The following is a 15,032-nucleotide window of genomic DNA, read 5'->3' as shown; positions in this document are numbered from 1 at the left end:
TTGAAATCTGGAACCAAGACTCATATATACATTCTCAAAAGAAGATTTAAAAGAAAATTCTTCCTGTAATTTTTTGTAGTCACACAGATTTGGATAATCTAAGTGTCCTTAACTAGAGGAATGGCTTTGTTAAATGTTCTAAACAGACATGTGTTGGAACACTCTAAACAGATGTCAGGTGCAAGTGTGTACTAGATCCCACGGAGGCAGTATGAAGCAAAACAGATGATTCCCTGCTCTTGGAATTCACATTCTAGTGTGGTGAAATACATGATAATTATATAAACAAGTACGTATGTCATTTAGAAGATGGTGATGAGCTCCCTGAAGAAACACTAAGCATGATAAAGCAGTGGAAAGTATCAGCTAGAGAGCGAGACTCTCTGATACACTGACATTTGAACAGAGGCCTGAATAAAGTGTGGAAGTGAGCCATAAAGATATGTGTGGAAGTAATATCTGTGGAAGTAGGTGAAGTAACAGTACAACAGGCCCGAGGCAGGGGCACGCCTAGAATACTCAACAAACAGCAAAGCAGACAGTGCAGCTGGAAAGGTGTGAGTGAAGGGGGCAAGTGTTAGAAGAGAACTCACAAGCACTGTGTGGAGTAGAAAAAGGAAGCTTTATAGGAAGATACCATTTACGTTCCCTGATGAGCACAGATTAAAAAGTCCCACACAGGGGGGAGGGTAGAGCTCCATGGTAGAGGGTGGTGCCTACCATGCACAAGGTCCTGGGTTCAATCCCCAGTACGTCCATTAAAGAGAAATAAATAAATAAAAACCTAATTACCTCCCCACCCCACCCCCAAAAAGTTAAAAATAAATAAAAGCCTTTAAAAAAAAAAAGTCCTACACAAAATATCATCAAACTGATTTCATCAATATATAAAAAGGAAATAATCAACTAAGCATTTTACTCCAAAAATTCACATATGGAAATAAACCTTTTACTTGCTACACTGACAGAATTTTTACAAAAGATAAGATTATCTCAATTCAGAAGCAGCATTTGACAAAATTCAAAATCCAATTCATGATAAAAATAACAGCAAATAGAACACATTATTAATCTGACCATTAATTAGACTCTCACATCAAAATACCACACCCAATGATGAAATACTGAAAGCTTTCATTCAAGTCTGAGAATGATTCAAAGACTTCCACGAACACCTATTTTCTTGAACATAATGATGGATGTCCTGGCCAGTGGAATGAGCATGAAAAAGAAATAAATGATACAGAACTGGAAAGGATGAAATAAAACTGATATGATATTCAGAGATGATATGAGTATAATATATGTGGAAAATAAAAGAATACAGATAAGTCATTAGAATCAATCAGTAAGTCAGGTTATTTAGCAAAGGTGTTGCTCCATGGTCAACACATAAAAAATTGGTTATATTTCTATATACAAGGAAGCAGAAAGTGAAATTTCTAAGGATCCTATTTGCAAGACATTTAAAAAAGAAACAGTAAATGCCTAGGAATAAATCTAACAAAAGATGGGCAAGAAGACTTTTGCACATAAATCTATAAAACACTACTGACAGCAATCAATGAAATGGAGCACAAAGACCACAGAATTGGAAGCCTCAGTATTACAAATATACCAATTTGTCCCAAACTAATCTAGCATGAGGAAATCCCAGCAGGGTGTCTGGGGAACTTGACAATCATAGAAATGCAAAGGGCCAACAATAGTCCTTTTGGAGAAGGAAAGTGTGTGGGACTTGTGGTACCACATCCTAAGACTTCTTAGAAAGCTACAGTAGTTTAAACAGTCAGGCGTTGGTGCGAAGACAGACGTACAGATTAGGATGCCCAGAAACAAACTCGTACATACACAGAAAAATACGGAGAGGTGGACAGCAACAGGAAAAAATTTTTTCCAATGAACAATTTTGGGTTAATTGGATATCTTAAGTGAAAATAAAATTAAACTTGGCTCCTATTCTAACCACACAGAAAAATCAGTTGCACGTGGGTTGTAGAATTATGGAAAGCAAAATACTAATACTTCCAGAAGATAATTTAGTAAGATATCGTCATCCTTTGGGGGTAGGAATGACTCATTAAATAGGCACACACAGCATTAACCATGGATGACGGATAAACTAGGCTACATTAAGATTAAGAACTGCTAGACGCAATACATGGATGAATCCCATAAACCTAATGTTGAGTCAAAGCAGCCAGATACATGGAAATATATGCAATTCAGGTATGGATGCTTGACTAGTGAGACTATAAAGAAAAGCAAGGAAATTCACATGATGAAAGTCAGGATGGTGGTAACTTGGTGAAGTCGAGAGAAGAAAAGTTTGGGAGGGGACACAAAAGAGACTTTTGGGTGTTGACAGACAGCATTCTGTTTCTTAGTCTGGGTGGTGGTTACACAGGTTATGACCTTGTGACAGACCAATAGGCTGAACATTTTTGTTTACTTTTCAGTATGGATGTGTGCTTTGTTTCTTTTTCTGATGTGTTCAATTAAAAGGGATTTAAAAAAAAGATTACTAATTGCTGTGACAACAAACCAAGTGTAAAAATGGCTCAAAAAGAGAGAAATTTATTTCTCACTCACGTGAAGTCCAGAACAGATGTTCCTAACTGGTGGGTGGCTCTCCTCTACGTGATGCTCATGCTACTTCCATCTTTTGGCTCCATCATCTTCAGTGCGTAGCTTCCAAGGTCATGTGCTCAAATGCATCAAGTCGGCCAGAGTGGAAATAACATGGGGGACTGTGCATAGGAAAATTTAAGGACCCAAATCTAGGAAGTAGCACACATTAGTTCCACTACCATCCAACTGGCTATATTCAAATGCATGGCCACACTTAAGTATCAGAGAGTCTGGGAAAGACTCCAGCTGATTTCCCAGGAAGAAGAAAATGGGTGTGAGGGATAGCTGGCAAGTCTCTGCCACAACATCCACATGCAAAAACCACTGTCTGTTTTGCCAAAGATACATAGGTCTCCAGGGACACACAACCATGCCACTGTGAGGGCACAAAAGGAACAGAGGTGCAGATCAGGAAGAAAGGAAATAGAGTAACAACAGGAGAGGGGCCTTCCATGAACCAGTCCTAACAGTGCCATGAACTTCGAGGTGGATTAACTGAATTCTCAGCATCAATCTACGCACGAACAAAGAGTGGGAGAAAAGTCAAGCAGCTGGGGTTGCCAGCAGTGCCACCCTAACCAGACTGACTTAAGTGTGACCTTAGTTTTTGCAGCTGTTCATCCTTCCTTGGCCTGTTCTCTAAGCCTCCACGGACTTTCCGCTAATTCTGTGAGTAACTTGTTGATATCCTTCCCAAAATTTCCCTTCTTAACCATTTTGTGACAGCCAAACTTGTGAAGTCACAGAGTGGATTTATTTTACCTATTGACCCTCCAGGCCTATGCTGAACTTTAACCGCCATAGTAGGCATCCTTATTTTGTCCTTGGAACAGAAGTCAATGGGAATGCTGCCGCAGAAAGCCCAACATCTTAACCTGCCTCCAGCAGCAACTGCCAAGCAGCAGGAAGATGACCCTTACCTCCCAAATCTCAGATGAGTGCATCTAGCAGGGGGAACTTATTTTGTGCTCAGAACCCTAGCTGCAAGGATTTTTAATTTCTCCAGACAGCAAAGAATCTGAAGCAACCAAGCGAATGGAGAAGTTTACTTTGGTGGATGAACACTACGGAATACCACACAGCTGACAGAAGCAACAATCGAGACGTGTGAGCAGCCACAGAGATTACACTGGCTGTTTACCTATTTTCTGTCCACTCCTAACTCTCCACATCTCCCTCTGCAACACACCTCCCTCTCAGCCCCACAGACACACACTCTGGAGTCGTGCTGCTGCAGCTGTGACTCTGCCAACTGTGCTTCCCAGAATCCACTGCCAGGTGGTTCGTTAGGTTCTGCCAAAGGGATGCCATAGAGGGAAACTGAAAGTGAAAGCCAGGGGAGGGTCTTCACCCCCGTTTTCCAGGTGCTGTCACGTTACTTCAGCTGCAGACAGTTGGCTCCAGCTAGTAGCTTCCTCTGCGCTCAGCAGCAGCTTTGCTACACTTCTTAGTGGTGATAGGCCAGCTCCCCCACGTGTCAGAGCCCAGTCAGACCTTGCTCCCCGCTGGCCCCGCAAGGCCATGTTCTTCCTCAGAAGTCCAAGCACCAGGTACGTGGAGGGAGCTTCCCCGATGAAGGTCTGGGTAATATCAGTCAAAAGGGGCCCCTTCTCCGAGCTCCTAGTTCCTGGTAACCGTATCCCTTCTTCCCTTCTGTCTTCCCAGGCCTTAAGATGTTATCTGACCTCTCCAGTCATTAGCTTTTAATTACATCAGCATCTTCTGACTCTTTCAGCCTTCTACCACTTGTAATCAATTCTGTTTAAATGCATTCTGTTTGACATACATAATGTGTGTAAAGGTAGGAAATCATCCACACACAAACTAGAAGGAAGATTAAAAGACAAAAGTAGCAAAATCATCTGCAGCCACAATAAGCAGTTAAGGGACACACAAAACAACTGTAAATTATGGTATCAAAACCAGTGTTCCCATGACTGGGAGAGACCTTGTATTCATTCAGCATTACATTCTCTAGCAAGAGGCTTGCTACACTCAGAAACTTAGTCATCTCCATATGGCCACTGGGGTGGAGCCTAGGGCAGAGGCTTCTTGGGACAAAGTAACCTGAATCACTTTTGAAGGCTTGGAGCCCACAGAGACATGGAGAGGCCAGAGTCAGGCTAGCTGGTGCGGGGCAGGGGAGAGGAGTCCACTGCTAGCTTGGCTGCACTTCCGCTATCTGGCAGGACAAACATGGGAGTTTCCTGTGGGCTCCCAGAAAGGTAACCAGTCTTAAGGTGTTTGCTGAGACCCCTCCCAGGAGGGCCGCCTGCCAAGCTGAGGCACTTTAGCACTAGGAGGCTGTGGATGGACACATTGTCTGGGGCGGGCTCCGAGGAGCCAAGGGGAAGTGTGGGCCGAGTATCGTAAGGAGGGAACCAAAGCCAGTTAGTGCCTAAGTCTCCATGGGGCGCTCCAAATACCCTACACACTGAGCCAATATTAATGCCTGTCTCAGCTGAGCACTCTGATTCAATGAAACTGAAAAAGAAGTTCAGACTTTTTGCCTCTAATACACGCCCCCATCCCAATCCTAAAAGTGACAGAGGTAAAGGAGTGGAAGAAATAGACCATGCAGGCTTCCGGACCCCACTGAGCTAGAGGGAGAACAGCTCTGAACTGGGTGAGTTGCTGGCAGGCCACTGAGATGTGGGAAGGGACGGGGGAAACAAATATATTTAAAATGTTAATATTTTAGATCGGTCTTAGCCATGTTATAAGGATTAATGGAACATTTATAATGTAGGAGGACCTCTGAAGTAAAGCCAGAAAGACAGGGGCTGTGGCAATCTGTCAGACCCCTGAGAAGTGTAACAGTAAGCAGGGTGTCTCTGCTTAATCAGGAACATTTCATCGTGTGACTGTGAGAATCAAGAAACCAAGAGAATCACAAGGACCTAATCGCTAATATCCTTGAATTCCTGAACCAACGCCAACAACCATCAACCATCAGGTTTCTAGCATCACGAGAGAAAAAAAATCTAATTTATTTAAGGTATCCTTTAGTGGGATTTTTTGGGGGTGGGGGGGCACAATTAAAATGTAGCTGATAAGATCAGTATCCCAACTTCCTCATGCAAGCACTGTTTTCCCAATTAGGAGTCCGACTCACAGGACAGCTGGGAAGTGTTGACTGGCATCTGGTAAGAAAATTAAATGTCTGAAGCACCCTGAAGGAAACAAAGGGTTTTGTGATCAAGAGTAAGGTGGACAGGATATCCAGAGAAGATATACTAGCCAGGGCATGGAATGCTAAGTGTTGTAACATTCCCCTAACTTAATGCAGTAAAGGTTTAGTCTGTGTTCAAAACTAACGTGGATGGTCTTGGTCAAGCAACTTTCCTCTAAGCACGGACTCAATTAACCAGACTTCTACACTCTGACTCCATCTTCAAAACATGTGCTTCAAGGTGACCCTGGAAGGCAGAAGAGGGGGTGGGAGACTACAGACAAGGCTCGTCTGGAACTGAAACACCACTCCTACTTACTTTCCACTGGAGAGGATGACACACACAGCCCCGCCTGGACGCAAGGGGCTGGGAAATGTAGTTTCACTGCGTGTCCAGGAAAAGGATGTTTTGGTGAGTGTCTAGCCAGTTTTTTCCACACAAGGAAAGGTGATGCAGGTGTGAAGATCTGGAAGATGGAAGTGAGCTCACCAAGGAAAAAAGTATCCTGGGAAGATGGAGCAGCGTATGTAACGGCCCAGAAGTCAAACAGCTTGGAACACTGGACGAAGGAAAAGAAAGCCTGTGTGGCTGGAGTTTCGTGAGGAAGGACCGGGTTAAGATGCAGTTGGAGGGAGGCCTGGGCAAGATCACACAGGGCCTGGGAAGGAGTCTGTCTTTTGTTCTCAGAGCAATGAGAATCCATTGAAGGATTTTAAGCGGAGAAGTGACATATCTGATTTACATTTTAAAAAGCTCCCTTAGCCATGTGGAAAATGAATTGCTCTGGGGGCAGCAGTGGAAGCAACTGGACCAGTAAGGCATTACTGCAGTAGTCGGATATCCTAGAACCAGGTGGCCAGCCTGGGAAGTCACCTGGGATGGAGGACGACCTAAGGGGAGGTCTCCGTGAAACTCTGTAAAGGGCTTTGTGCAATTACGTAAGTGGTTGGGGGACTGGAGCTGAGCTGCGTCTCTGCCAAGATCTTGTTTCTTTGGGAACTGTGCTCCCTGAGGGCTGTGTCGCAGGAGCGAAAGCTGGAGCACACCAGCACTGCAGAGGCTAAAAACCTCTACAAGGGGTGCTAAGGGAGCATGAGCATAGAGCGCTACCCAAACCCAACTCTGTTCTTGACTCTCACCACCCACCAACCCTTTTTCATTTGAGGGGACTTGTCCCCTTTTGTGGAGAAAAGCTACAGCAAGCCTGCGACTTTCCAGCTCATTCGAAGCGCACTGATGCTTTATGATCAGTTTAAGATACAAACCTAACCTCAAGTGATCACAACGTCTAATCCTACGTAACAATAAATAATCCGCACATATTGTAGCCTTAACTATTTTCACCTCCCAGCTCTGTCCCTGTCAAGGAGGCTGCTCTGGGGAGGGGAAGAATGATCTGTCCGTTCTCTGCTCTTCTCACCTGCTCTCCACCTAATAGCTGCTGATCGCTCTGGGCCCAACTGCAGAGGAGGAAGGGGATACAATAGTTCTTGTTTGACTGGGTGTTTCTGTGCCCTATGGGCCTCACAGACATTTAAAGGGGGGCACCTTGCTGTTTTCTGCAGTCCCCTTGTCCCTGGTGGGTGCAGCCCCATTCAGGGTGGTCTCCTGCAACTCCCTCCCCAGCCCACACGGTACACTCCTAGCTTCTTTGTGCTGAGGTCTCCTTGCCTCTTCAAATGGTCCTACTGGACAGGACCCAGGACCACCCAACACCTCCCTCTCCGGCAAGGTGCACAGGATACACTCGTGCGTGGCTCGCCACGGCAAGTTCTGGGACTGCAGGCCAACACTAAAGCAGCAGCACTGCCCCAGCTCCACCACTGAAAGTTGGTGAGCCTCTGCATTTCCAGGTGTTAGACACTGAAGCCTGGGCATGGACTTGAACAAGAGCTTGTCCTGAAGCTGATGATGCAGCAGAGAGGACCCAGACTCAGGGCAGTCCTGCTTGCAGAATTGATGGAAACGCTTGCAGGGGCTGGGCTGGGTTAGGGGGAGCTGGGGGCCTGAGTCAGACCCAGAAAGATATTTACTCAGGTGGCCAGGGTCAGAATAGGCAACAAAAGACTCCAAATTGTAAGTAAGGGAGGAAAGCAAAAGAGGGAGGCAGGCCGACCCCAGCCATCCTGCTGAGCCTGGTAAGAAAACAGGGAAAATTAATCAAGATCTAGGAATATAAATAACGTGTGGGAAACAGATTCGGAGCTATAAAAGGTGATGTGTGTCCTACAGTGAGAGAGATGCCCCGCTACTCCAACACATTCCTCAGACTTCATGGCTTGCCTCCCAGCGACCTCTGGAGCTGCCACAATAGTTCTCTCCCCAGTAATCCCCAGTGAATCCTGACAAGCTGGAGAGGACTGTCAGGGTATTTCATCTTGGCTGCCCGGCAGCCTGCTCCACTCATCAGGCTCACATCACCCCCAGAACGGAAGCCTCTCTAAAAGGCTGTGTGAATCCTCTGCCCTTTTGAAATTCCTGCTATCCAGCCTCTCCCACTGTTTGCCTGCAGATCTCCTGGGTCTGTCCCCTTCTTCAAGAGGTTGGCACCTGTCCCATGCCAACATCTACCATCACCCTGGAGAACTTCAAAGTCCACGAAGACAACCCTTCCCCATACCTGAGCCCTGGGGTATTAACCAATTTCCAGGCAACCTCCCTTGCCTGCCCCTCAAGCACTCGCCCCTATAACTACACCTTAAACTTTGCCATCGCCTGGAGCTGCTGGGCTTCCAGTATTAATTATTCAAGGACTTCCATTTCTGACCACAGCCTCCCATCCTCCCAGGTTACTTGTTCAGTTACTCTTAGTGCATCAACCTACTCCTGTCTTCACTCCACTCACCTGTTCTACAAAATTCCATGGTCCCGCAGAGCTGTCAATAGCGAACGGTCTGAAACCCCTTTGCTTGATTTCATTTCAATTGTGTGGCAAGGTTCCAACTCTGGATGATCCCTTAGTACTCACTTTCTTCCACAGCTACACCTAGACTCCTGAGAAGGCAGAGATAACCACACCATCTGGGCTGCCTGCTACAACTAAAAACTCACGAATAACACCACCATACATTCTAACAGGCCCTCCACATTCTGCAGCAATCCTCTCCTGGCTGCAATCTGACTTCTCTCTCATCTTAATAAACCTTTCAACAACATTTGACAGACAACCTCCCCACTCCTTCCATATTAAAAAAATCCACTCTCCTGGTTTTTATTCCTTCATCTCTGGACCAACCTTCTCATCTTGTCACCTTTACTGGTTTGTTTTCCTTTACCCATCCATTAAATGCTCCTCAGAGTTCTATTCTTAGCCATTTTCTCTTCTCTCATTTTACTCTGGATATCTTTCTCTTCCCATGACTTGAATTACCTCCTCCAGGCTGCCAAGCTTACGTCCCACTTCCAAACAAACATCTAGGTCCCTAAAACCCAACCTTTTGAATGGTATCACCAACCCATACAGTGGCTCAAGCCAGAAATCCGAGACTTGCTTCAGATTCCTTTCACTCAGAGCCTGAATGTCTCACCAGTTCCACCTACTGGAAGTTCTCATCTGCCTGCTCCCCCACCGTCACTAGTCCACAGCACCCTCATCATGTGCCCAAAGCCTGGGTTCCTGCAACACCACTGCTTCTCATAGGTCTCACTTAACTGGAGCCTCTCATCCTTATCACCTCCCTAGATGAAGCTCAAGTGACCGCTCTGGGAACACAATGGTAAGTATGAGTTGAGAAGACTGCAGCCCAACACACAATCACTGCACAGCATTTAAATGATGAAGTTGCACTCTTCATGGAGTGCTTTGAGGGTGCGGACGAAGAAGTCAGTTCTGCTTTGGGAGTAATGGAGTAGGAATCAACGAGGCTGTGTGGAAGGATGAGTACGACTTTGCCAGTGAGACGAGTGTTCAGCAGAGAGGAGCATGTGCAAAGGTACTGAGCACAACCTGCTGAATGGTTCACAGCCCAGCCTCCAAACATGCCCTCTGCCTCCAGCCTGCCTCAAAACTTCCATCTCCTTAACTGGAGGCACCCAACTGGCCCAGAGCTCTGGAACCATGTCCCAGTGGTCACTCTCAGCTCTTGTTCTTTGAAATAGGTAGAACAGGCTGCATTTATATACCTGGCCCTTGGCAGATGCCTTCTAGAAGAGGCCGAGGACCTATCATCCTAGTTCATCTTCTCCCAGCATTAGCTTTCCCTGCCCATAGCTTTCCCAGCACATGCTGATCTGGGCCCAGTGCAAGGCAGAAACAACAGGCAGACCCTTCTGTCAACGAGCAGCTCAGTCCCCAACCCAAATGGCAACAACCAGCTGTTATTTACGAAGAGACTCAGCTCCCACACAAACCCCCTCCAAGAACAAGCTCAGAATCTGTCAAGAATCTCTAAATATCCTATAAAATAAGCCTGTTGAAAGGCTATCTTCAGTTCTCTCACAGTTTTTCTCAGTCAATATATTCATTCTTCATCCTTCAACCCCTAACCCTGCCTGGGGAAGGTCTTTAGAAAACAGCAACGCTTACAACATACAACAGCCAGCTACAGTTTATTAAGTACCTCCTATGGACCCAGCTACAGGCGTCCTCAGTTACCCCACACAACAATCCCATGAGACAGGAATCCTCTCATCTTCCAAATGAGGACTGTGACATTCAGAGATTAAATGACAATAGGTGGCAGACCTACCTGATCCAAAGTCTGTGCTCCCAGCGAGAGAAACACCAGGGCCCCACAGGACAACAGGTACTAGGAGCAGTTTGGGCCATGTGGCTCCAAAGAAGATGAGGACCAGGGGAAAGAAGTGCCCAGTACAGTATAGGGACAATCAACCACCCTGACTTAGAAGCCCAGACTGATGTACTCAGCCAGGATGTTAGGGGGCTACCAGTTGCCCCAGAGCCAAGAAGCAATGCCTGCCCGAGGCCTTGAAGACCTAGACAGACCAAAGCTGTAGAAGCTAAGGGTCAGCAGGAGCTGGTCTGCAGACAGGAAAAGCAGAAGAGAGGAGAGTGGAGATACTAGGACAGAAAGCCCATGTGGCTCCTGAGAGATTAAAAAGAGGAGCCAAACCCAGAGATGCCTTGAATTTCAAACCATGTGGTTTCCACGACACCTAGGGGATCCGTAATTCCCAGATACTCCTGCATTCTCCAATAAACTCCTCATTCTTTAGCTAGCCCAAATGACTTTATGCTTCTTGCAACCAAGAAGCCTTCATCAGAGCAGGGCTGACCCAGAGGTTTCATTTCATTTTGTTCCTGGGGCACAGTAAGGGTGGTACCAGGTCCTGGGTCACAGCCTGGCTGGATACAGTCTTCAGATACTGAGCCTGGAGTTCAAGACTTGCCTCCTCTTTCAAGAGGGGGTCCAGACGTCACCTGCGCTTGTACAGACAAGGCTGAAGCTTCAGGCCTGAGAGTTGAGCCTTGGGCCCTACTCGAGGGGCACCAGTCTTTTGAAAGTCAAACAAGAAGAAGTGGCTGTTGGTCAGGTCCTAGGGGCAGAAAAGACCGAAGTGAGCACTAAATCCTCACCCCAGCTCCTCAAAACACCTCTGTCCATGTCCCAACCCTGCTCAGAAAGCTTCCCAGGGCTCTCCCATAAGCTGGGCCTTTAAGGAGCAAATGCCTGTGTCTGACTATGACCTCCTTCCTGCACACCGTTACCCCAGAGGGCCACGCCTCAGACAAAAATAGAGTCAGACTTCTCAGGGCCCTCACCTTGGAGATGACTTTGAAGCCTAGTTTGGTGACAGCCCCCAGAAAGTTACGAACATCTTCAAAGCGACTGCTGACCTCCGCCACTTTCAGGAGACCTCTAAGAAGGAGGAAAAAGTTCTAGGTAAATACATAGCACACACATGTATACACATATACATGCATCTGTGTCCTACGGGCTCCTACCCTGGCTTCAACACTCGATTTGCCTCCTCTAGGAAGTCTCTGATGTTGGTTCCCATCAGTGAGAGGCAGAACACAGCCACATCTACAGACTCATCCTCCAGAGGCACCTGTGGAGAGTGGGAATGTTGTGTAAAGCAAGCAATACAGGGAGGAGAAAGCAAGCACCGCATGCTAGGAGTGGACACAAGGATGGGGGGCAGGCCGGGCGTGTTAGAGATTAGCATGTGGAGTTTGGGCCTAGATCACAGGCCAGATACATGGAAGGAGAGAGGGGTTTACCTGGGCCATGTCACACACAGTGACCCTGGGGTCCAAAGAGGCCAAGTCAAAGCAATGCACAGGGTTCCGGATACTCGAAGCCAGGCGGCAGTCCCCACAGCCAAAGTCAGCCACTACCAGGGATGCAGGCCTGGGAGTGGATGGGAGGATCGTTCATTGGTCTGGTCTGAGCCCAGGACTGATCTACTTTGCTTCTCACCGTGCGCCACCCCTACTCACCGCTGGCGAAGATCCCTGGCGATGCGGTCCACAGGCTGCAGTGGCCACTTCTTGACTTGGCTCTGGAAGCCACGATGGTAGAGGAGAAAAGCCTCAGGGTCTTCCTGGAAGAGGCGCTGAGCAGCACTGCTGGGCCCTGAGTACAGCTGTTCATTGAGGTAGCGGAAGCGGGCGCTGTCCAGGCGCTGGGCCATGCGGGCTCGCAGAGCCTCCGCCCGGGCTCCGTGGCTATTGGGACTGAGGACAGGAGGCACCTCGGTCTGCGCAGTGGGGCCTGTGGCCGGGGCCGGGGACTGCTCTGGTGGCTGGGGTGGCCGGAACTTGTTCTTCTGCCTGCGCTTGTTCTTCTGCCGGTTCCGCCACTGCTTGCGACTCAAGGTCCGGGGAGGTTGAGGGGAAGGGGTCTCAGGGCTTGGCTTGGTGGAGTCACTTGTCGCACTAGAATTCCAGGCTTTGAGACCTGCAGGGAGGGGGATGGGAAGGCATATTTAGGGCAAGACCCTCTTAATTCAGAGACTGAGCAAGTCATCCTGGCTGCACCCCTGTCCTTGAGACAGAGACTGTGGCCTGGATCAAAGTACTTAGTCCCTAACCCTAAACCTAACGGGGTCAGATAACCTGTCATGCATAGGATCAGCAGATCCCCCTCCCCATCCCACATTCACATACACATCCACTAATACCTGTTTGGTCAACACTGTCCAGGTGTTGGGCAGGATTTGAGGGGGCCTGTTTCCAGCGTTTCCTCTTTCTCTTCTCTTCTTCAACAGAGTCATTGCCAAGAGGAGCCCCTCTGTGGCACTTCTTCCTTTCCACCTCCTCTTCCTCAGAGTCACTGATAGGGGGGCCCTGTTTTTGACGTTTGGTCTTCCTTTTCTCCTCTACTTCAGTAGAAGCACTGGCAAACAAGGCCTTTTTTGGGCGTTTCTTCTTCCTTTCTACCACCTCCTCCTCCTCAGAGTCACTGCCAGGCAGGCTAGGGGGCTGCTGGGGAAGAGATGCTGCCTCCAGGGCCTGTAATGTGGCCAAGAGCTTGCGGCGCTTGGAGCCCTGGAGGGAAACACAGGATGAGAGCAGGGGTGAGGAGAATGGATGCACCCTGAAGAATCGCAAGGGAGAGATGGGGACCTGATTCAAACACTGATTGGAGGCATCTGGATTATTCTCAGTCAGCTAGCTTGTCCCGAAGCCTGCCAGACCGTGAATAACTTTCAAGTTGCTATCCCAACCTTTGGGAGGCTGCAGGGCAGAGAAATCACCCACCCTACTTTCTTCACTATGCAGACAAGGTAATGGGGTTCCCCAGAGAAACGTGGTAAGGCCACAGCAACAGGACCAAGGCCAGCAACCAGGAGGTTCAAGCCTCAATCTCAGGCTTTTGCCTCCAGCTGATACCTTTCTATTAAAATAGGGAGTTTTCTGAAAACAAGAGAGACAGGATCACACATGTGTGTTTTAAAGATGCCTCTAACAAAACAAACTAACAAATACAACCAAAAAGAAACAGACTCACAGATAGTAAGAACAAGTTAGTGGTTACTAGTGGGGAGAGGGAAGGGGGGAGGGGGGCCAGACAAGGGCAGGGGATTAAAAGGTACAAACTATTATGTACAAAATAAATAAGCTTTAAGGATGAATTATAGAACACAGCGAATATAACCAAATATACAATTACTACTATTTTGTAGTAACTATAAATGGAATATAACCTTTAAAAAATTTTGAATCTCTATGTTGTATACTTGCAACTTACATAATATTGTACATCAACTATATTTCAAAAAAATAAAAATAAAAGATGTCTTAAGCTGTAGTGCAAAGAACAAACTGAAAGGCATAAGCTGTAGACAGAGGCCAGTGGATTATAGAACGGGTTGAGTGGCTGAAGAGGAGGGGATATAAAGCAGGCAGATTCCACGCTGGAGGCTGACTGAAGAGCAGAAGAGCCTGGGCAAGTGGAGCAGCCCTCACATCCGCAGAGGTTTTAAAGGAGAGAAGGTCTACAGCCTGGGAAGCCATCCTGGGCTGAAGTCCTACTGAACGGTCCAGAGCCAGGCACTTACCTTGGACGTTCTCAGTACCCACTGAGCACCACCTCCCTTTGAAAGGTAGTACTGATAACCCTTTATTCTCATTCACTCTAACTCGCTCCAATCTCCACACAGCCATCAGTGACCTTTTCAAAATGCAAAGGTAAAGAAATTATTCCCCTGCTAAAACACTGTCTATCCTTAATATATACAAAACTTCTACCGCTCCAACTTCTCTCTCTGTGTGTGTTCCAACCACGCGGGTTATTTCGTATGTGTGACCCTAGCTGGACGTGCTTTTCCTATCCAAGAAACCTTTTCTTGACTCACTTCTACTCACCAGTTCTGAGTTCCAAGGTCGGGTTTTTTGTTTGTTTGTTTGTTTGTTTGTTTTTCTTTTTGGACGTTCCCGGGTCTCAGCCGTCCGCGGGCGCCCTGCTCCCCCTGATACACACCCGGCGCGCCCCAGCCCTAGGACCCACCAGGGCCCGCTCCAAGGGCCCCTGCGGGGCCGCTCACCTTGATTTGCGAGGCTGCCGTGAGCCGAGGCCGTGACACTACAGGCCGGAGGTCCGTGACTGCTGGGGCCTCCTCGGCCCACTCGGGCTCCTCGAACATGCGGCTGGCGAGGGCGAGGTCGCGGGGTCGGCGCACCTCTCCACGTGCAGAGCGCAGTCTCCCGGAGTCAGAGCCGGCAGAGGCGCCAGAAGAGGGCCGGAAACCAAAGAGTGAAAGCTAAAGAGCTAGAGCAGCCGAAGCGGCGCCAAAAACCATCGAGTTTCGACACTGGTGGGC

At 47.8% G+C, this 15,032-nt stretch overlaps 1 protein-coding gene across 2 annotated transcripts; it reads right to left on the bottom strand.

Moving 5' to 3' along the window:
- Positions 1–913: 913 nt before the first annotated feature.
- Positions 914–15,017, bottom strand: RRP8 (ribosomal RNA processing 8). Of its 2 annotated transcripts, none has more exons than XM_032489152.1 (7): positions 14,757–15,017; positions 12,888–13,257; positions 12,208–12,667; positions 11,989–12,118; positions 11,710–11,816; positions 11,527–11,623; positions 914–11,300 (listed from the first exon to the last, which is right to left on the bottom strand). In XM_032489152.1, the coding sequence occupies exons 1-7, from the start codon at positions 14,853–14,855 to the stop codon at positions 11,181–11,183; spliced, it is 1,383 nt and encodes a 460-aa protein (XP_032345043.1). In that variant the 5' UTR covers positions 14,856–15,017; the 3' UTR covers positions 914–11,180. The 2 variants fall into 2 exon arrangements, with proteins under 2 accessions (XP_032345043.1, XP_006185714.2); XM_006185652.3 differs by having other exon boundaries at positions 12,891–13,257.
- Between the last annotated feature and the right edge of the window lie 15 nt (positions 15,018–15,032).

Source organism: Camelus ferus, chromosome 10 (genome assembly GCF_009834535.1).
Source record: "Camelus ferus isolate YT-003-E chromosome 10, BCGSAC_Cfer_1.0, whole genome shotgun sequence".
NCBI lineage: Eukaryota > Metazoa > Chordata > Mammalia > Artiodactyla > Camelidae > Camelus > Camelus ferus.
Note: the sequence above shows the minus strand (reverse complement) of the source record. Positions and strands in the feature narration are given on the sequence as shown.

What these genes read in the sequence shown, in the direction of transcription:
- RRP8 (XM_032489152.1), bottom strand. Translation starts at nt 14,855, where the DNA reads ATGTTCGAGGAGCCCGAGTGGGCCGAGGAGGCCCCAGCAGTCACGGAC. An exon ending in GCCAGGGATCTTCGCCAGCG is followed by an intron (nt 12,119 to 12,207) that starts GTGAGTAGGGGT and finishes ATCCACTCCCAG; the next exon opens with GCCTGCATCCCTGGTAGTGG. An exon ending in AATCGAGTGTTGAAGCCAGG is followed by an intron (nt 11,624 to 11,709) that starts GTAGGAGCCCGT and finishes CCTCCTTCTTAG; the next exon opens with AGGTCTCCTGAAAGTGGCGG.